Genomic DNA, 22,892 nt, shown 5'->3' on the forward strand with positions numbered 1-22,892 from the left:
AGTACAGTGGTGCGATCTCAGCTCACTCCAGCCTCCGCCTCCCAGGTTCAAGCGATTCTCTTGCCTCAGCCTCCTGAGTAGATGGGACCACAGGCGTGCACCACCATGCCCAGCTAATTTTCTTATTTTTAGTAGAGATGGGTTTTCACTGTGTTGGCCAGGATGGTCTTGATTTCCTGACCTTGTGATCCACCCGACTCAGCCTCCCAAAGTGCTAGGATTACAGGTGTAAGCCACCGCACCCACCCAGATCTGATTTTTATAAACAGGATCTCACTGTTACCCAGGCTGCAGTGCAGGTACAGTGACATGATCATGGCTCACTGCAGCCTCAACCTCCCGGGCTCAAGTGATCCTCCCAAGTAAACTTGACTACAGTCACATGCCACCATGCCCAACTAATTTTATTTTTTGGGTCTCACCACATTGCCCAGACTGATCTCACGTTCCTAACCTCAAGCAATCCTCCTGCCTTAGCCTCCCAAGTTGCTGAGATTACAAGTGAGCTACCATGCCCTACCTGATCTAACATCATTTTAATGATAGGAAGAAAGATGTAGAGACTTAACGAAAAGCACAGGACTCAATATTTTCTATATTTGAATTCCGACTTTGACCTTTCTTAGCTGTGTGACCTTGGACTAGGTACTTCTCCAAATCTCAAGTTTGCTCACCTACCTCTTGTGAGGATTAAATGAGATAATCCATTAAAGCCTAGAGTGTGGAACATCTTAAATGCTTATAAATTCAACCTGCCATCTTTCCTCTCACCTGGCCCTTTCCTCTCACCTGGTTTGAAGATGGTGGATTCTTTCGGGACAGGGTCTCGCTGTGTCACCCAGGCTGGAGTGCAGTAGCTCACTGCAGCCTCAACCTCCTGGGCTCAGAGGATTCTTCCACCTCAGCCTCCCGAATGCTGGGACTACAGGTGTGCACCAGATGGTGGATTCCAAGGTCCTCTTTATCCAGCGATATTACTGGCTCTTCCTGAGCCCAGAGAGCTGCCCATGAATAGCACTGGGAGCATTGAGGCTCGTTGAGAGTCACTTTTATTGGGAACCATAATTTTAGAAACACAAAAATAATTCACTGGATTGCTTCCAAGAGCCCGGAATATGAGTGGCCCCCTATTCTCCAAACTGATCAATGACCTTCTTTATCCACTTCTTCAGACGGAACACGTGTGTGTAGAAGCCATATTTCCCATCCCGGTCGCAGCCTTCACCCCATGAGACGATGCCCATTTGATACCAGCGGTTGTTAGAGGGGTTCTGAAGAAGAAAGATGGGGTTTCTGATAGAGTCAAGTTCAGGGTCACATCAGTACTCCCCTGCCAGGCAACTGTTTCTAGAGACTAGTTTCTCCCCACCCTCAGAAGGTGTGTTCACCAGGCCCTGGCCTTGCGAGAAGCTCACCTTCATGACAAAGGGTCCCCCGCTGTCGCCTTCACAGGCATCCCCTCGTTTCCCTTCATCAGGCTTGTAACCTTGAGAGAGAACAGCCGTGCTCAGGAGCATAGCTCAGTCTGGCCACGCCCCTTCACAAGACAAGGCTGGTGAGTCCACTTCCCCCTTCCAGTCACACTTGCTCTCTTCACTTCCTCACCCTACACATCCAGTCCTAGCAAATCTTGTGGGCTCTACCTTCAACACAGACCCCAAATCTAACCCCTTCTCACCACTTCTAGCTCTGGCTCCTGAACCACTAGTTTCCTTAATTCTTTGCCCACCTAAAATCTCTTCTCCACCCAACAGGCAGAATAATGCTTTTAAAAGGTTGGGCCAGGCCAGGCGTGGTGGCTCATGCCCAAGGCAGGTGGATCACTTGAGCTCTGGAATTCAAGACCAGCCTGGGCAATATGGCAAAACCCTGTCTCTACAGAAAATACAAAAAATTAGCTGGGCATGGTTGCTCGTGCCTGTAGTCCCGGCTACTCAGGAGGCCAAGACAGGAGGATCACTTGCGCCTGGGAGGTTAAGGCTGCAATGAGCCGTGATCGTGCCACCACACTCCAGCCTGGGTGACAGAGTGAGACCCTGTCTCAAAAAATAATATAAATTAAAAGACAAAGGAAAAAATTTAGAAATTAAAAAGTTAATCTGCTGAGGATAATAATGGTAGTTGCCTTTATTCAAATCTCCCCACATGTCCTTTACAAACAATTCAGAACAATACCAACAATAATTAAACCTACACAAAAGACCACACCTTGGCTGGATGCAGTGACTCACACCTGTAATCCCAGCAGTTTGGGAGGCTGAGGCAGGTGGATCACCTAAGGTCAGGAATTTGAGACCAGCCTGGCCAACCTGGTGAAACCCCATCTCTACTAAAAATACAAAATTAGGTGTGGTGGCACATGCCTGTAGTGCCAGCTACTCAGGAGTCTGAGGCAGAATTCCTTGCACCTGGGAGGCAGAGGTTGCAGTGGGCCAAGATTGTGCCACGGCACTCCAGCCTGGGTGACAGAGCAAGACACCAACTCAGAAAAAAACCACACACCTTTAATGTCATTAGAATTCAGCAAAACAACTAAACCTTTAATTAGCATATCTAGTTGTATATCTAATACCTAAACATGTAGGAATAAGGATGGAAAAATATTGCCTACTAAAGAAACAGGGGAAATCAAATTAGGAATCTTATAAATAACTACAAATTTACAAAAGGAACAAATGAAAACTAAAATAGATCCATACAAAGACACAATAGAAAAACAGAAAATACGAATAAAAAGACCTCAGCTAATAAAATTCTTCCTCAAAACACAACCATGGCCTGGGTGCAGTGGCTCACATCTGTTGTCCCAGCACTCTGGGGGGCCAAGGCAGGTGGATTGCTTGAGCACAGGAGTTCAAGACCAGCCTGGACAACATAGTTAGACCCCACTCTACAAAAAATAACAATTTGGGCAGGTGTAGTGGTGCATGCCTGTGGTCCCAGGCACCCGGGAGGCTAAGGGGAGAGGATCACTTCAGCATGGGAGGTCAAGGCTGCGATAAACTATGAGCATGTCACTACACTCCAGCCTGAGTGACAGAGCAAGACCCCATGTAAAAAAAAGCCACAACCGTGAAAAAAGAAAACTGTAACTGAAACAAATATCCTCAGGCAAACTTGTAAATCTAGAAAAACAACTTTAATCAGAAAATTAAAAGTTAAAAATGAACGGACAAACAGAAGAAATAAAAAGCGGAAAGTGGTTGAAATGGAACTCAGGCTAAACAAAGAAGAAATCTGAAGGCCAGGCGCAGCGACTCACACCTGTAATCCCAGCACTCTGGGGAGGCTGAGGTGGGTGGATCACCTGAGGTCAGGGGTTTGAGACCAGCCTGGCCAACATGGAGAAACTTCATCTCTACTAAAAATGTAAAAATTAGCCAGGTGTGGTAGTGGGCACCTGTAATCCTAGCTACAGGGGAGGCTAGGCAGGGAATCACTTGAGCCTGGGAGATGGAGGCTGCAGTGAGCTGAGATCACACTACTGCACCCCAGTCTGGGCAACAGAGCCAGTCTCTGTCTCAAAAAAAAGAAAGAAAGAAAAGAAAGGAACTAAAAGGGCATTTCAAAAAGGTTCTAGGTATGATGCCTTACAAAAGTATATATCAAAAAAAAAAAAAAAAAAAAAAAAAAAGATGGCGCGGGGAGGCAGTGGCTCACACCTGTAATCCCAGCACTTTGAGAGGCCAGGGAGGGTGGATCACAAGGTCAGGAGGTTTGAGACCAGCGTGACCAACATGGTGAAACCCTGTCTCTACTAAAAATACAAAAATTAGCTGGGAGTGGTGGTGTGCGCCTGTAATCCCAGCTGCTCAGGAGGCCAAGGCAGGAGAATTGCTTGAAACCGAGAGGTGGGTTGCAGTGAGCCGAGATCTTGCCTTTGCTCTCCAGCCTGGGGGACAGAGCAAGACTCTGTCTCAAAAAATAGGATTGCTTGAGCCTAGGATTTCAAAGCTGCAGTGAGCTATGACTCGGCCACCGCACTCCAGCCTGGGCACCAGAGCAAGCAAGACCCTATCTCAAAAATAAATAAATAAAGCAAGCTAGCAAGGGAAAAGTAAACCAGACAAAAACATAAGAAAAAAAATTTTTTTTTGAGACAGAGTCTCACTTTGTCACCAGGCTGGGGTGCAGTGGTGCAATCTTGGCTCATTGCAACCTCCGCCTCCCGGGCTCAAGCAATTCCCCTGCCTCAGCCTCCCACGTAGCTGGGACTATAGACTCATGCCACCACGCCTGGCTAATTTTTTAATTTTAGTAGAGATGGGGTTTCACCATGTTGGCCAGGACGGTCTCGATCTCCTGACCTCGTGATCCACCCACCTCGGCCTCCCAAAGTGCTGGGATTACAGGCTTGAGCCACCGTGACTGGCCAAGAAAACTTTTTAAGAGATAAAAGCAGAAATTAGGCCAGGCGCAGTGGCTCACGCCTGTAATCCCAGCACTTTGGGAGGCCGAGACGGGTCGATCACGAGGTCAAGAGATCGAGACCATCCTGGTCAACATGGTGAAACCCCATCTCTAGTAAAAATACAAAAATTAGCTGGGCATGGTGGCGCATGCCTGTAGTCCCAGCTACTCGGGAGGCTGAGGCAGGAGAATTGCTTGAACCCAGGAGGCGGAGGTTGCAGTGAGCCGAGATCGTGCCATTGCACTCCAGCCTGGGTAACAAGAGCAAAACTCTGTCTCAAAAAAGAAAAAAAAAAAAAAAAGCAGAAATTAATAAGCAACAACAGAATAGAAAAATAGGCCTAATGATTTCATAAATCCCTAGGTATTTGTTTTTAGAAAACTGGCAAGCAATTAGCTAATTTACTCAAGAAAAATAAGATATTACAAATACATAAAATAAGATACTAAGGGGGCTGGGTATGGTGGCTCACACGTGTAATCCCAGCACTTTGGGAGGCCAAGGCAGGTGGATCACCTGAGGTCAGGAGTTCAAGACCATCCTGGCCAATATGGTGAAACCCCATCTCTACTAAAAATGCAAAATTAGCCAGGTGTGGTGGTGCGTGCCTGTAGTCCCAGCTATTTGGGAGGCTGAGGCAGGAGAATTACTTGAACCCGGGAGGCAGAGGTTGCAGTGAGCCAAGATCACCCCATTGCACTCCAGCCTGGGCAACAAGAGCACAACTCTGTCTCAAAGGAAAAAAAACCCAAGGGAAAAAATTATGAGAGAATACATTGCAGCAGTCAAGAAAGAGACAATAATAGACTTGAACAAAAGGGAAGACATTTCTTTTCCTTGGATAAAATGACTCAACATCAAAAATAGGTCTGTTCTCCCAGTTAATTTATAAAAGTATCATAATCCCAATAAAAATGCCTCCAAGATTTTTTATAGAGCTAGACATGTTGAAACTAAAGTTCATACGGAAAAACAAACATGGAAGAATTGCCAGGAAAACACTGGAAAAGAAAAACTGAGAGAGAACATTAGCCTTCCCAGCTTTGCACACTAAAGACTCTATCATTAAAACAATGTGGTGCTGTGCACAGACAACAGACCAGGAGAGCTGAGTAGAAAGTCCAGAAACACACTCATCCTCATGCATACTCTATCCACAGAAATCCAGAGTGTGGGGCTGGGCACTGTGGCTCATTCCAATAATCCCAACACTTTGGGAGGCCAAGGCAGGAGGATCACTTGAGCCCAGGAGTTCAAGACCAGCCTGGGTAACATAGCAAAACCCTCTTTCTACAAATCAAATAAAATCAAAATTAGCTGGGTGCAAGAAAAAATAAAACTAAAAAATAAAACCTAGGTCAGGCATGGTGGCTCATGTCTGTAAACCCAGCAGCTTGGGAGGCCAACACGGGAGAACTGCTTGAGCTCAGCCAGGAGTTCAAGATCAGCCTGGGCAGCATAGTGAGACTTGTCCCTATTTCAAATAAATAAATAAAAATAAAATACAACCTAGAATGCAATAAAGGTAAAATCTCAAATCATTAGTGCAAAGACAGATTTTTTTTTATCTATAGGAACAGGTTCTCACTCTGTCACCCAGGCTGGAGTGTAATGGCGCAGTCATACCTCACTGCAGTCTTGAAATCCTAGCAAGCAGTCTTCCTAACTCAGCCTCTCAAGTAGCTGAGACTAGAAGGCACACGCCATTATGCCCAGCTAATTTTTAAAATATTTTCTTGTAGAGACAGCGTCTTGTTATGCTGTCCAGGCTGGTTTTGAATTCCTGGCCTCAAGCAATCCTGCCTCAGTCTTCTAAAGTGCTGGGATTACAGGTGTGAGCCACCATACTTGGCCAAGAATTTTTTTTTTTTTTTTTTTTGGGGGGGGACGGAGTTTCTCTCGTTACCCAGGCTGGAGTGCAATGGCGCGATCTCGGCTCACCGCAACCTCCGCCTCCTGGTTTCAGGCAATTCTCCTGCCTCAGCTTCCTGAGTAGCTGGGATTACAGGCACGCACCACCATGCCCAGCTAATGTTTTGTATTTTTAGTAGAGACGGGGGTTTCACCGTGTTGACCAGGATGGTCTCGATCTCTTGACCTCGTGATCCACCTGCCTCGGCCTCCCAAAGTGCTGAGATTACAGGCTTGAGCCACCGCGCCTGGCCAAGAATTTTTAATAAATGGTGTAGGGACAGGTGATTAGCCATTTGGAAAATGATAAATTAGATCTATACCTCACATCAGACACAAAAATAAACTCCATATGAGTTAGGAACCTAAGTGCACAAAAATTAAATCAGGTACTAGAAGAAAACATGAGTGAATTCCTCAATGACTTAGGTATCAGGAAAGGTTTTACTGTTGTTTTTTTTTTTTTGGTGGTGGTTTTTGAGACGAAGTCTTGCTCTGTCGCCCAGGCTGGAGTGCAGCAGCACAATCGGCTAACTGCAACCTCCAACTCCTGGGTTCAATCAATTCTCCAGCCTCAGCCTTCCAAGTAGCTGGGACTACAGGTGTGAGCCACCACACCCAGCTAATTTTTGTATTTTTAGTAGAGATGAGGTTTCTCCATGTTGGCCAGGCTGGTCTCGAGCTCCTGATCTCAGGTGATTGCCTGCCTCGGCCTCCCAGAGTGCTGAGATTACAGGTGTGAGCCACTGTGCCCAGCCAGGAAAGGTTTATCTAACTCTGATTCAAAATCCAGATTCAATAAAATAAAGGATTGATAATTTGACTACCTAGTAATTTTTTAAATTGCATGGCCAAAAAAATTATACATAAGGTTAAAAAACCTGACAAACTAGGAGAAAACATTTGCAATGTATACCACAAATGTAAATATGAAGAACTCACAAAAATTGATAAGGGACCAAAAAATGGACAAAAAACCGTGAAGAGAAAATCCACCAAAAAAAAAAAAATTATATAATACGGCCAGGCACAGTGGCTCACGCCTGTAATCCCAGCACTTTGGGAGGCCAAGGTGGGTGGATCACAAGACCAGCCTGGCCAACATGGTGAAACCACTCTGTGTCAAAAGAAAGAAAAAAAAAAAAATTATATAATACAAATACCAGCCAGGCATGGTGGCACGCACCTGTGGTCCCAGCTACTTGGGAGGCAGAGGCAGGAGAATCACTTGAGCCTGGGAAGTGGAGGCTGCAGTGAGCCAAGATCACGCCACTGCACTCCAGGCCAGGTGACAGAGTGAAACTGCATCAAAAAAAGTAATTATATAAAAAGGGTCCTTAATCATACGAAATGATGTTCAACCTCATTTTCAATTTGAAAAATGTCAAAAACAATTTCAAGATACTATTTCTCACCTCTCAAATTGGTAAAAATTTTAAAGTGTGACATTCTTTTAGCAAGGTTGTGGGGAAACGGGCGTTCTCATACACTGCTGGAAATGCAAACTGGTACAACCCTTAAGGAAAGAAATATGAAAATCTCTTTAAAAATGACACGTTTGCCTTTTGACTTAGCAACCTCACTTCTAAAAATTTACTAGAAGAGCCCAGGCGTGGTGGCTCACACCTGTAATCCTAGCAATTTGGGAGGCCGAGTTGGGTGGATCACCTGAGCTCAGAGTTCAAGACCAGTCTGGGTAACACAGTGAGACCCAGTATCTACAAAAAAATCAAAAATTAGCTGGGCATGATGGTGTGTGCATGTAGCCCCAGCTAACTCGGGAGGCTGAAGCGGGAGGTTGGCTTGAGCCCAGGAGGTAGAGGTTGCAGTGGGCTGAGCATAGGATTTTTTTTTTTTTTTTAAAAGACAGTCTCACTCTGTCATCTAGTCTGGAGCGCAATCTCAGCTCACTGCAACCTCTGCCTCCTGGGATCAAGCAATTCTCCTGCCACAGCTTCCCAAGTAGCTGGGACTACAGTTGCGTGCCACCACACCTGGCTAATTTTTTTTTTTGTACTTTTAGTAGATGTGGGGTTTCACTGTATTAGTCAGGATGGTCTCTGTCTCCTGACCTTGTGATCCACCTGGCTCGGCCACCCAAAGTGCTGGGATTACAGGTGTGAGCCACCACGCCGGCCAGGATTGTATTTAATAGTGCTATGGATGGAGGATTCTGAAACTGTGTATTCTAGTATTGCTCAACAAAGTAAATGCATTACAGATAACGGAGTCAGGTTTCTTACTGTCAACAGAGAGAATTACAAATAAGGAAGAGGAAAAGTTAAAATGAATCCAGTGATGTTAGATTGGAATTGAAGGTTTCAGTAGGAACTTGTGGTTTTTTATACAGATGACAGATAGAGATGTTGTTGTATGCATTACGTAATTCTTTTCTGGTTCTGTCCACTGAGAGAGCCTAGAAGTAATGACATCCCACCAGTAATGTGCACACGCCAGCACCCAGATTGTGGTTGTAAATTCCACTAGCAGGGTTCCCTGGAGAAATGGCTGGTTCCAACACTACAGTCAGGAAGGCAGGATTAACCCGAAACATCTTGCTGTGCCAAACAGTAAGAAAGTAGTCAAAGAGTGACAGGACATCTCTCCAAGTCACAGAAGCCAGCTTGAAGGGACTCCCACCAGCCAAACTTGGGATCATTTGAGCATCAAAAGAAGTAACAACAGTAAGGAAGTATGGCCAGGCATGGTGGGTCACGCCTGTAATCCCGGAACTTCGGGAGGCCGAGGCAGATCAATCACCTGAGGTCAGGAGCTCCAGACCAGCCTGGCCAACGTGGTGAAACCCCATCTCTACTAAAAACACAAAAAATTACCAGGCATGGCGGCAGGCGCCGATGATCCCAGCTACTTGGGAGGCTGAGGCAGGAGAATCACTTGAACCCGGGAGGCGGAGGTTGCAGTGAGCAGAGATCAAGCCACTGCACTCCATCCAGCCTGGGCAACAAGAGCAAAACTATCTCAAAAAAAAAAAAAAAAAAAAAAGGAAACCCTTAGAATAAAGTAAGGATCCTTAAGTCTACACTGATAGAATGAAAGGAAAGCAATAAGATAACTAACAAATGTAGAAGGAATGACAGAATTTGAAAAGCCGTATTTGGTAGTCACCCTAGTTGGGAGAAGGTTTTGATGACAAACAGAATACAAAATATCAAAGTAGGCCAGGTGCAGTGGCTCATGTCTGTAATCCTAGCATTTTGGGAGGCCGAGGCAGGTGGATCACCTGAGGTCAGGAGTTCAAGACCAGCCTGGCCAACATGATGAATCCCCTTCTCTACTAAAAATACAAAAATTAGCCAGGCGTGGTGGCGTGTGTCTGTAATCCCAGCTACTCAGGAGACTGAAGCAGGAGAATTGTTCCTGGGGAGTGGAGGTTACAATGAATTGAGATTGTGCCACTGCACTCCAGCCTGGGCAATAGAGCGAGACTCCGTCTCAAAGAAAAAAAAAAAAAAAAAAATCAAAGTATCTCTTCACCAATACTTATTAATTACAAAGGGGAAAGCAGAAGTTACAGCAAGAAACTTGGCAGATATTACCTTCCTCAAGAGGTCAAAGTTAGGCTCACTGCATATGAGACAAATTGTCCTCACGTACCAGTTAACAGGACACACTGAGAAGGACATGGCACCACTGAGCCTGAACCTGACCATGAGGAAACCTTAGCCCAGACCCAGGGCCAGTGTACAAAATAACCAGACTGTGCTCATCTGACATGTCAAGGTCATAGACTACAAAGATCCTTCATTGAATCCTGGGTGAGAAAAATGCTTTTTTTCCCCCCCTCCATAAAAGACGTTAGCAAGACTAACAAAAATCTGAATAAGGTCTATAGATTAGACAATAGTATTGTAGCATTAATTTCCTGGTTTTGGCTGGGCGCCATGGCTCATGTCTGTAATCCCAGCACTTTGGGAGGCCAAGGAGGGTGGCTCACCTGAGGTCAGGAGTTCAAGACCAGCCTGGCCAACATGTTGAAACCATGTCTCTACTACAAAAACAAAAATTAGCTGGGTGTGGTGGCGCACCCCTATGATCCCAGCTACTCGGGAGGCTGAGGCAAGAGAATTGCTTGAACCCGGGAGGAGGAGGTTGCAGTGAGTGGAGATCGTGCCATTGCACTCAAGCCTGGGTGACAGAGTGAGACTGTGTCAAAAAAAAATTTCCTGGTTTTAATATTTGTACTGTGGTTATATAAGAGAACATCCTTGGGTTTAATTTTTTGGAAATACTCAAGTATTTATGGGTAAAAAGGAACCATATGCACGATTTGCTCTCAAACTATGCGTATATATATATAAACTCCCACACATACACAGAATGGGGGACAATCTGGATGACAGTACACAGGAAATCTTTGTATTATTTTTGCAACTTCTCTGTGAGTCTGAAATTAGACTCCATTTTTTTATCTTTTATTTTTAAAGTCAGTCAGATCAGTTCTTAACCTGCCTCAAACCGCTCCATAACTTCCCATCTCACTCAATAAGAGTGAGCCCCTAAAGGAAGTGCCGGTCCTCTGCCTGCTCCCCTCTCTCCCTGCACCCACTGCTGCCCCTCGTCAGCCCCCCAGGCCTCCCTGCTACTCCCCAGACAAGGCAAGCGTGCTCCCAGCTCAGGGCCTTTGTGCCTGCCATGACCCCCAGCCTGTGGGGCTCCTCCCCTACACATGCCTGCTCGCTCCTTCCTTCCCCTCTTCCAGTCCCTGCCCAGACATCACCTTCTCATGGAGGCCTTCTCCAACCTTCTCTGGGCCACCAGATTGATTGATTGGTTGGTTGATTGATGGAGTCTCACTCTGTTGCCCAAACTGAAGTGTAGCAATGCCAGATCTCAGCTCACTGCCCCCTCCGCCTCCCAGCCTCAAGCAATTCTCCTGCCTTAGCCTCCTTAGTAGCTGGGATTACAGGCTTGTGCCACCATGCCCAGCTAATTTTTGTATTTTTAGTAGAGACATGTTGCCCAGGCTGGTCTCGAACTCTTGACTTCAAGTGATCTGCCCACCTCATCTGGCCACCCTGTTTAGAAGCTCACCTCATCACCCCTACTCTCTCCCTGTGCTCCATTTTTCTTCACAGCACCGGGCAGGGATTGCTGCTTCAGATCTGTTTATGGATGTACCCTCCTCCTAGGAAGGAAGCTGAGGGCATAGGCATTGTTGGTCTGGGTCCCTGTCATATACCCTAGAACGCTACCTGGAACGTGATACATAATACATAAATATTTGCTGAGCCACTAGATGAATGAATGGCATTTCCCCACCTGCAGTCTCTTGCTGCTATCTGAGCTCACATATATTTAACATTTCACTAGTGACTGATAGTACACCAAATATATTAATCTATGCTGCCTCATTTAACCCTCCCATAACCTTATGGGATAGAGACTTTTACCTCCATTTTACAGAGGAAGAAACTGAGCCACCAAGAGGTTAGGCAACTGGCCCAAAGTCACATGGCTTGAACGGAGGCACAACTCAGTCCTCCCAGCCCAGGCCCCACCTATCCCTGGGCCTGCCCCACCCTGCAGACTTACCAGCACAGAACATGTTGTCAGTGACGCGGATCCGGGTGGAGGCCTTGCAGACCAGCCGCTCCACGATGGGCAGATTAACCACCTGCAGGACGCTGGGCAGCACCTTATGACTGGATGTCCATGTCTCCATCAGGTTGCCCCAGCCAGTCACCCGCCCCTTGTATCCAGCCTGGAGCAAGCTTTGGGGAAGGCAAAGAGCCTGGTGAGAGCCAACCCCCACAGGAGCCGCCTAGCCCCAACGCCATTCCTCAGAGACCAGTGCTGGCTGGGTACAGCACAGTGGGAGGCCAAGGCTGGCAGATCACTTGAGGTCAGGGATTCAAGACCAGCCTGGCTGACACAGTGAAATGCACAGTCCTTACTAAAAATACAAAAATTTGCAGGGCATGGTGGCCCACGCCTATAATCCCAGCTGAGGCAAGAGAATCCCTTGAAGCTGGGAGGCGGGCTTGCAGTGAGCTGAGATTGCACCACTGCACTCCAGCCTGGGTGACAGAGCAAAAGTCCGTCTCGAAAAACTAAATAATAAAACGCCAGTCCTGGAAAAACTTTTAGGTTCACTCTAGGAAACTGGGGCCTGGAAAAGAGGTAAGGACTCCTGCAAGTCTACTAGGCTCTGCCCCCCAGCTAATAAGCTTCTGGTGGCCCACCTGGCTGCCGTCTCTCTGTCGGGCAGGCACACGGGGTGAATGTAGTCACTGAAGGTGATGGGCTTCTTTAGCCTCAGCAGGGCGATGTCCCGGTCCAGGTTCTCCCGCCAATTGTACCTGGGGTGGATGTAGATCTTTTCCAGCATGGATATCTTTTCTATGTTGCGCTCGTACCTGCAGAGACCCCAAGAGAGAAATGAGGAAGCTGCAGGTTCACCTACTGAGGGGCAGGAAACCACCTGCCCTTGGGGTCTGGGAAACAGGGTGTCCTGCAGGCCATCAGGGAGGGGATAGGACTGGCTCCTGCCATGGCAGCCGCCGGGCTGTTTCTTCCTGGGCCTAAAGCCATGCAGGGCTTTGGAGTCAGTCAACCGGGTGGACAGGGATGGGGGCACAGGTTGCACGCCCCAGTCCAGACAGACTCTATTTTCAGACTCCCACATGGGCCATATCCTGGTGTTGGAGGGACCAGGAGACAGACTGGGATGTCTGCCTCCAGCTCCAAGGCTCAGTCAGGACATGGCCAAATGGACTTTCCAGCAGAAACTGCCGGGATGTCATGTTGTGGGGGGTGTACAGAACATCCCATGTGGCCTGGAGCCACCAGGTCCTCTCATGGTCGCTCTGGAGGACTCAGACCCAGATACCCACAGCCCACCAGTTCTGTACCTGGTGCGGGCGTGCTTGCCAATGCGCACCAGAAGGTCATTCTCAGTGAAGTTCTTGTCCCAGGGCGGGTACAGGAGGCAGTGGGCAGCGGTGAGGACCCAGCGGTCACTGATGAGGCTGGCCCCACACAGCAGCTCCTGGGGAGCCTTCCGGAACAGCATCACCTGCCTAGGAGGGGCAGCACGAAGTATTAGGAGCTGAGGGGGAGGGGGCTGCCTCCACACCAGCCCTAGAACTAACGAGTCCCAGGTCTAAGAACCAGCTGGGCAGAACTGCTTCCGGGGCCCAGATCCCAGCTTGGGCTGGCTGCCGTTTGGGCCTGGGGCCTCCGTGTGATGCTGAGGGGCTGCCTCACACCTTTTTTATTTTTTCGAGACAGGGTCTCACTCTGTCACCCAGGCTGGAGTGCAATGGTATGGTCACAGCTTACTGAAGCCTCAACCCCCTGGGCTCCAGTAATCCTCCCACCTCAGCCTCCTTAGTGGCTGAGACTATAGGCACATGCTAGTATATCTGGCTAACTTTTGTATTTTAGTAGAGATGGGGTTTTGCCATGTTGCCCAGGCTGGCCTTGAATTCCTGACCTCAAATAATCTTCCCATCTTGGCCTCCCAAAGTGCTGGGATTACAGGGGTAAGCCACCGCACCTGAACTGCTTCCTGCTTTTTGCACCCCCTCCCCAGGTCCTTCCAGTCCACAATTCACATAGTGTAGCACAACTCTGGAATCAGAAGAACTGAATTCAAATCCATTAGCAGTGTGCAGATCACACCCGGCCCATTGGTCCTGGACTTCTAAGCAGATGGTGAAGCTGAGACTCACAGTTTTGTGAGTCTCAGCTCTGTGAGTCTCACCTTCACCATCTGCTTAGAAGTCAAGGACCAATGGGCCAGGTGTGGTGGCTCACGCTTGTAATCCCAGCACTTTGGGAATCTGGGGCAGGTGGATCACTTGAGGTCAGGAGTTCAAGAACAGCCTGGCCAACGTGATAAAACACCGTCTCTACTAAAAATACAAAAATTAGCCGGGCGTGGTGGCGTGTGCCTGTAGTCCCAGCTACACAGGAAGCTGAGGCAGGAGAGTCACTTGAGGCGGAGGTTGCAGTGAGCCGAGATTGTGCCACTGCACTCCAGCCTGGGTGACAGGGTGAGATTCCATCTCAAAAAAAAAAAAAAAAAGAAGTAAACAACCCATCTCATGTGGCTGCTGTGTGGAGTTGGTGGGATCTAGATGCTGAGCTGTTGTCATCTGTCAAGCCCGGACCTGCTGGCAGGGCCTGAGGATGAGGAGCCTGCAGTAGGCCCACCCCCAGGAGTGAATGGCAGCCCAGGGCTCCGGGACCCACCAAGGTGAGAGGCCGATCTCTGCATCCCAGCCCTCGACAATGCGTCCGCCGATGTAGGATCCCAAGAGCTCTTTTTCAGTTTTGTCCTCCAGAAACTTCTTCTCAAACAGAGGTCGCAGCCCACAGTCTGCAGAGCCAGCCAAGGGGTGAAGGGCGAGTCCCGGCCACCAGCCCCACAGCCCCGAAGCCCCATGTCCCCTCCAATGCCCACTACCTCACCTGCCTCCCCCAAGCCGAAGGTCCTCGGATCGAAGAAAGCCTGGTACTCAACGGTGGAGGTGCGCCCTCTGATGGCCCCCTCTGGGTCCTCACCCAGAGCATCTCCTGGCTCCTCATCCACCGCCTCCTCTGTTGAGACCCAGCCACTGACTGAGACTGGGCTGGGCGATTCCTCACCCATCCCCTAGATCACCCCAATTCCGCTACAGGCCATGGAGGCCATTTGGCGAAGAGGTTAAGCGTACAGACACACTTGGGTGACTAGACAATAACCTCCTGGGGCCTCAGTGTACTTATCTATGAAATGGGCATGGGACCTTACCCCCACCTGGTTACTGTAAGGCTGTAATAAGCGCACTCAACACGCTAAGTGTTCAATAAGCAGAAGCAACTGTTGTTATTCCCACCAGGATACATCCCTGCGCCTCAGGCCCTCCACCCAGGCAGCTTACCACAATAGTTGAGGTCACAGTACTCAAAGTCGCCAGGCCTCCCGGCCACATAACACCACGCGCCCTCCTCATCCCCGTCTGGGTTGCGGCAGAAGTTCTCCACCAGCTGCACGTCTGAGCTGAAGTCCTGGTTCTTGCTCAGGGCCTTGGCTTGCGGGCTGGCCCAGGCCAGGCAGGGGAGCCCACTTGTGGTCACTGCCAGGCGCCCCTGGTACTGCCGCCCCCGATCGGGGACACACTGCTCCGATGGAGGTGACAGATTCCCCCGGGAGCCTCTGGAGCGTGGAGTCATCACTACAGTGACTCGATCCTCGCCTGGTGGGTGAGGGAGGAGGAGGCAGCATGTGTGAGACCACACACGGACCGGAACAAACAGGGATGTGAACCCCGTTCTTGCTGCTTTCTGCCTGTGTGGCCTCAGGTTACTTAACCTCTCTGGGCTTGTTTGTCTGCCTTTAAAGGCGTTATTAATGCCACTCTTGCAGGCTTGCTGAGAGAATTAAAATATACAGCATTAAGTGTCTGACACAGAATAAACCAGAGACAGTAACCAGGTTTGGCCTCCTGGGTTACCTGTGGTCTGCTGGTAGTGACTGTCTGAAGGCTGCCGCAGGCACCTGGGAAAACTCTTATGCTGACGGCAGACACAGAAAACAAGGGACAGAAAAGCGTCATCTGTCCTGAAGGCCTAGGCCCAGAACAGGCACAGTCAGCCCCGCTCACGTTCCGCTGGCCTCTTGGGCAATCTGTAGTCAGCTGACAGCGGCCGCCTGCAGTGGCTGGAGGAGTTTGTGTTTTTATAGGGCACAGCAGGAAGCTTGCTGGGATCACTAAGATGTTCACCTGGATAGTAGGTCAATTTCTGCAAGCCTGAAACTTATTTATCATCAGTCTGTGTGTGTGTGTGTGTGTGTGTGTGTGTGTGTGTGTGTGTGTGTGTGTGTGAGTTGTGGGGTAAATGGTAGCCTTTTTCGTTAGGATGAACTTGCTATAAGTCCAATCCCAGGAGCCAGGTGGTGGCTCACACCTGTAATCCCAGCACTTTGGAGGCCGAGATGGGTGGATCACCTGAGGTCAGGAGTTCGAGATCAGCCTGACTAACATGGAGAAACCCTGTCTCTACTAAATATACAAAAAATTAGTCAGGCATGGTGGCATGTGCCTATAGTCCCAGCTACATGGGAGGCTGGGGCAGGAGAATTGCTTGAACCCAGGAGGTGGAAGTTGCAGTGAGCCAAGATTGTGCCATTGCAACCAGCCTGGGCTACAGAGTGAGAATCTGTTTCAAAAAGAAAAAAAAAACAACCCCAGGAACAAGCAATGGGCCCAACAGGGATGCTGAGAGAACAAAGAACACCAACGCACGTTTGTGGACTGGTAACCAGCACCAATTCTTTACCCCTGCCTGCATCCCCATCCATTGCTGTGATTGTATAGGCAGAGGTGTAGTTCATTTCTCGACTCTGGCCTTGAACCTAGACTTCTGGTCAATGGAACGTGGGCGGGGCTGACTGTACGTGTTCGGAGCCTAGGTCTTCAGGGCAGATGACCTTTTCTGTTTGTTGTTTTCTGTGTCTGCCATCAGCATAAGAAGAGTCTTCCCAGTTACCTGCTGCCTTTTTGCCTCAGCCCCAGCACAAACGCACGTGGAGCAGATCTAGGCCCAACCCTCAATGAGGAGCCAGGCTCAGCTGGAACCATTGTTTGAATCAGAGCCACCCAGCCATGGCAAGCCTCCGTCAATTGACCCTATAGATGCATCAGTGAGTGCAGCTGAGATCAGCGGCATCATGCTCGCCAACTCTCGGGGCACAAGGCTTGCTCTGCGATACTCAGAACGGAGCGTGTGGACTGAAATGGCTAGGGAGGGCTTCTCAGAGGGAGGAGTGCCTTGATCAGAAAGGAGGCATGTTTGGAATGAGCCACAGCCTGGACCATCAGGAAGTCAAGAGTGGGGAGGGGCAGAAGGAGGCTGGCAGATCCCCCTACTCAGATCCCCTGATTCCCTGACTTCACCGAGCAATAGACATAGATATGATTTGAATGACTGATACCAGCTTTGAAGGTAGCTGGCATCTTTTTTTTTTTTTAAGGAGTTTCATTCTTGTTGCTCAGACTGGAGTGCAGTGGCATGATCTCAGCTCACTGCAACCTCTGCCTTCCAGGTTCAAGCGATTCTCCTGCCTCAGCCTCCCAAGTAGCTGGGATTACAGGTCCCCACCACCACACCTGCCTAGTTTTGTATTTTTAGTAGAGATGGGGCTCTGTCATATTGGCCAGTCTGGTCTCAAATTCCTGACCTCAGGTGATCCGCCTGCCTCAGCCTCCCAAAATGTTAGGATTACAGGCGTGAGCCACTGCGCCCAGGTAGCCAAGCATCTTGGTTGCCATCCCAGGCTGCCAGGCCCCAGGACGCCCCAGGGCCTTGGCTGTAGGCCGCCTCATTGACCCCAGCTCACCACAGACAGGGATGCTGCATTCCTCCCTCCGCACGGTGGGGTCTGTAGTGTAGCACCAAGGTCCCATGGTGCTGCTGTCAGGGTTGCGGCAGAAATTCTCCTGCAGGTCGGCCTCGGGATGGGTGGTGGAGTTGATTCTGGAACAGAAAATTGCCCAACAGGAGGCTATGGCCCACGGGGTGTCCTTGCTCCCTGTTCTCAGCCCTTGGTGGGAAGGCCGGCTCATCACTCACTCAGGCTTATGTGGGTAGCGACTCCTCCATAGCTGGCACTCAATGCCTGATGCGGTGACGTTGACATGCCCTCGGTAGTTCGTACCGAAACCCTCCGCACAGTTACCTGTGGAGACCCCACCCTGGTCAGCCTTGGAGCCTGGAGACTTATTTCCTCTCTCCCAGCAAAGTTGTGTCTATCCCCCGCCTCCAAGCTCGCGGTGGTCCACAATCCTTGACCTGCATTCACCCAGCTCCTCTTCCTCTCCATCCTGCAGTTCTCCCATCCACTCAACAGTGGCCTCCAAATGTTCGCTGAGTGCCCACCATATGACAGGCACTGTTGGGTGCTCAGCTCAGCACACATCGACAAATAGGACAGTTACAGCCCTGCCCTCATGGAGCTTCCATTCAGTGGCTTCTCTTGGCCAGTGGGATGAAAAAGTGACCAAAGTCCTTTTCATCTGGCCTTGGTCTACCTGTCCCTGCTAGCTCGGCTCCTCGTGCCTCTGGGTCTTTCCACAGGCTGTTTCTTCTGCCTGGAATGCCCTCTTATTTGTTCATCTGGGCATCCCACCAGGCCAGGCAGAACTCTGCCTCTCCTGGGAAGCCATCTCTCATTCTTCTGGCAAACCAGACACTCATTTTCCTGTGTTCTCTCGGTGCCTTGAACAGAACTTTTCTTGCAAGCACTTTGTTTAAGTATTTATTTGTTGTTGTTGTTTTAGAGACGGAGTCTTGCTCTGTCACCCAGGCTGGAGCTCAGTGGCACAACCTCGGCTCACTGAAACCTCTGCCTCCTGAGTTCAAGCAATTCTCCCACCTCAGCCTCCTAAGTAGCTAGGATTATATGCGCGTGTCACCACCCCCAGCTAATTTTTTGTATTTTAATAGAGACGGGGTTTCATCATGTTGCCAAGGCTGGTCTCAAACTACCTGACCTTGGCCGGGCGCGGTGGCTCAAGCCCGTAATCCCAGCACTTTGGGAGGCTGAGGCGGGTGGATCACGAGGTCAAGAGATCGAGACCATCCTGGTCAACATGGTGAAACCCCGTCTCTACTAAAAATACAAAAAATTAGCTGGGCATGGTGGTGCGTGCCTGTAATCCCAGCTACTCAGGAGGCTGAGGCAGGAGAATTGCTTGAACCCAGGAGGCGGAGGTTGCGGTGAGCCGAGAACGCGCCATTGCACTCCAGCCTGGGTAACAAGAGCGAAACTCTGTCTCAAAAAAAAAAAAAAAAACTACCTGACCTCATGATCCGTCCATCTCGGCCTCCCAAAGTGCTGAGATTACAGGCGTGAGCCACTGCATGCAGCCTGTGTTTTCATTTTTATTTATTTTTTTAGAGATGGAGTCCTGCTCTGTTGCTCAGGCTGGAGTGCAGTGGTGTGATCTCGGCTCACTGCAACCTCTGCCTCCCGGGTTCAAGTGATTCTCCCCTCTCAGCCTGTCCAGTAGCTGGGATTACAGGTGTGTGCCACCACACCCCCGCTAATTTTTGTATTTTTAGTAGAGGCGGGCATGTTGGCCAGGCTGGTCTCAAACTCCTGGTCTGAAGCGATCCATCTACCTCAGCCTCCCAAAATGCTGGGATTAGAGGCTTGAGCCACCGTGCCCGGCCGCAATCACTTGAACATTTTACATTTTTTGTTCTCTTTTGAGATTGTGAATTCCTTGAAGGCAGAAGCTGTATTTGATTCTCTTAAAATCCCCAGCATCTGACACGGTGCCTGGCACATAGCGGGAACTTTGTAAAATGTCTGTTGAGTATGTAATTTGACAAAAGAAAGTATGGCAGATGGGTGCGGTGGCTCACACCTGTAATCCTACCACTTTCAGAGGTCGAGATGGGAGAATCACCTGAGTCCAGGAGTTCAAGACCAGCCTGGGCAATACAGGGAGACTCTGTCTCTGAAAAATAAATAAATAAATAAATAATAAAGAGTTCCAAGTCACAAAGCCTGTTGTGCTAAAGGTGCATTCAGAACACGGCACAGGAGGGAGGGTGCTCCCTGGAGTCTCAGCAGATGTGATGACATTCGAAGCAGTCCTTGACGGATAGGAAAGTGTTCAGTAGGTGGTGATGGTTGCTCCAGAGGAAACTGACAACATATGCAAGGGGGCCAGGTGCTAGAAACACCACGGTGTGCTCAGGGAAGTCCCTGGTGTCAGAGCAGCTGGGGGCTTGGGTTCCTGTTTGGTGCAATGACACCTAAAGCTAGAAGGGGATGTGACATCATCTGAGCTCTGACTAGGCAGGTGCAGAGACTCCGGTCAGGCAAAAGAGGATGAAGGCTTACATGTGAATTCATTAATCCATTCATTCATTTGTTCCTCCAACATGAGTCATCTTCCTGCATACCAGACACAGAGCCAGGTACAAAGACACATGTTGAACCCAGGAATGAGAGTGATGTCAGATGGTGGAGACGGCCTCGGCCTCCGCCGGCCACACTACAAACCCACCCCTGAGCTCCTCTGCTCCTGGGCTCCCCTCCATGTCCTGCCCCTCAACCCCGTGTCAATTGCTTACCTTCCAGACATGGAACAAGCTTCTCTCGAGACGTCCTCACCAACTCACAAGCTGGAAAAGACCCAGGTGTTTACCTTTGGGACTAGGGTATGGCTGGGATGGGCTGGATTCAAGGATGGATGAGATGATGTGGAGAAACAGAGATGGATGGACAGAAGGGAGGGAGGAAGGAAGGAGTGGGGAAGCGGGGATGGGTGGATGGCTGCATGCAGCAGAAGATTCTCTGGGTAGAATTATCTCACTGGGGTCCCGAGGCCTCCCTTCCTGGGGCAGATCCCTCCCAGCGCTCACCTTTGTACTTGGTCCAGAACACATCCTGAAAAACAAGGGCTGGGAGTGAGGCTACCGCGGCTCCTGTTTGTTTTAGTAAACGTTATGTCTCCTCCTCATACTTTCCTTTACCTAGTCACGCAGGGGGCAGGCTCTGGGAGGTTTGTGGCAGAGCTTCCTACTTTTGTTTCCAAAGGAAGAAAAATATTTGAGGAGAGTTCCTCCAGCACACACACTGAAACCGAACAGGGCTGGGGAGAGGGGAGAAGAGGGGACCGCAGGACCCTGGCAGAGCCCTATAGGCAGGGAAGGCGACGCAGGGCTCCAGGAGCACTGAGTCTTGAGTCTGGGGCTCCTGGTGGCCTCCCCAGAGTCCCACCCCTCAAAGGTGGCACAGGAGGCTGCCGCTGAGGGGGCTGCCGCTGAGGAGGCCACGTGGACCCAGGCCAGGGTAGATGGATGTTTGAAGACTGAGGAGGCCTCCCTCATGTCATGGGGCTGCACAGGACCCCGGAACCTTGACACAGTCCAGCCACAGGAACCTCAAGAAAAGCTGAGGCTGCTCCTCTTGCCAGCCCCGGGAAGAGGGGCTTGGAGTTGAAATGAGGCGGTGAGCAGCAAAGGGGCTGTGGTGTTCCTTGCTCGTCCCACTCTCTGTGGAAGTGTCTAGAGTTGGGCCACTCTGAGGCCCCGGCCCGTCCGAGCAGCCCAGGCTCACCGTGTCCGTGCGGGACTCCAGAGCCTCGAAGGCCTCCTCGTAGCTGCACGTTTCCTCGATGCACTCTCGCTCCAGGTTGCCCTGGCGCATCTCCTCCAGGAAGCCGCTGTTGGCTCGCCGGGCCCGCGGGAGCAGCGACAGCGCTTGCTGACGGGCCAGGAACACTGCAGTGCCGGGGGTGCGGGGGGATGTCATGGAACAGCAGCCTCAGGAGCAGGCTGTCTTGGCCATTGTAGAGACAAGAAGCCTGACCTGCCCTGCTGGCTTCCGAGAGGGGCTGTCTGGGCTGGTGGAAGTGCCTGGAAGGCTGCTGTGGCCCCCTGTGCCCCTCCTACACTGCCCCTTGCCCCCAACCTGCTCCCCATATTGGAAGAGAGAAGCAGCCATTCTCTGTCAGGCCCTGAGCTCCCGACTTCTTCCCTCAGGTGGCCGCCTGGGGCTGAGACCTACCTTGGGACCAGCTGTGTGTGCTCTGTCCAGCCAGGAGACCCCAGCCCATGGGCCCACACCCCAATCCTCCAGCCTGTCCCAGCCTGCAAGCACCCCCTTACCATGCTGGCTGTGCACAAGGCTACACAGGGCAGCCAGGGCCAGGCAGCCAGGCAGCCGCAGGCCTCGGACGTGCGCCATAGTGGGGCAGCTCCTGGGTCACTGAGCGATTGTCCACCCTGACCCTTCTGGGTTAATGTTGAACTAACATGAAGAAATCAGTGGAGAGGGTGAGGTCAGAGGGTCAGGGCCATGGGGACAAGTGGGTAGATAGTCCTCCTGTCCACCCCCGCCATCCGAGAGGACAGATCCTCCTGGGACCAGGGATGGATGGTCAGGAGAGTCACAAAAAAGGTCACTGTCACCATCATCTCCCACCCTCCCTCTCTGAGACTCAAGCCGACTCCGACCAGTGGAGCTTCAAGACTTTCCTGGAGCTCCTTCCAATCCTAACATACAGTGGTGTTGCTTTTAATCTCTGTGTGCCTCAGTTTCCTCATCTGTACAATGGAATAATACCTTTTTTTTTTTTTTGAGACAGAATTTCTCTCTTGTTGCCCAGGCTGGAGTGCAGTGGCATAATCTCAGCTCACCACAACCTTCACCTCCCAGGTTCAAATGATTCTCCTAACTCAGCCTCCCAAGTAGCTGGGATTGCAGGCATGTGCCACAACACCTGGCTAATTTTGTATTTTTAGTAGAGATGGGGTTTCTCCATGTTGGTCAGGCTGGTCTCGAACTCCTGACCTCAGGTGATCCGCCCACCTCGGCCTCCCAAAGTGCTGGGATTACAAGTGTGAGCCACCACAGCCGGCCGGGAATAATACTTTGTTGAGAGGACTAAAGGAGATTAAGAATGAAAAACCCATGGAATATCATAAACTCTGGGTAATCAGTAGATCTCTGCATGTAAGCCAATGTGGCAGTTTGTATAATTACAATAAACAGATATCAAAAATAGAGACAAAGATAAAATGTGTGGCCTGATGGAAGTTACCC

General features: G+C 50.1%; 1 protein-coding gene across 1 annotated transcript; it reads right to left on the reverse strand.

The window, feature by feature from the left end:
* Positions 1-1,031: 1,031 nt before the first annotated feature.
* F2 (coagulation factor II, thrombin) lies at positions 1,032-22,099 on the reverse strand. Its single transcript, XM_032283408.1, has 14 exons — positions 21,956-22,099; positions 21,405-21,568; positions 20,708-20,732; positions 20,417-20,467; positions 17,903-18,008; positions 17,670-17,806; positions 15,211-15,525; positions 14,759-14,887; positions 14,540-14,666; positions 13,195-13,362; positions 12,526-12,699; positions 11,876-12,054; positions 1,416-1,486; positions 1,032-1,271 (listed from the first exon to the last, which is right to left on the reverse strand). Exons 1-14 carry the CDS (start codon positions 22,032-22,034, stop codon positions 1,128-1,130), a joined length of 1,869 nt encoding a protein of 622 aa, XP_032139299.1. The 5' UTR covers positions 22,035-22,099; the 3' UTR covers positions 1,032-1,127.
* Positions 22,100-22,892: the final 793 nt, after the last annotated feature.

Source organism: Sapajus apella, unplaced genomic scaffold, assembly GCF_009761245.1.
Source record: "Sapajus apella isolate SASKATOON/1434 unplaced genomic scaffold, GSC_monkey_1.0 scaffold14, whole genome shotgun sequence".
In the NCBI taxonomy this organism is placed as follows: Eukaryota; Metazoa; Chordata; class Mammalia; order Primates; family Cebidae; genus Sapajus; species Sapajus apella.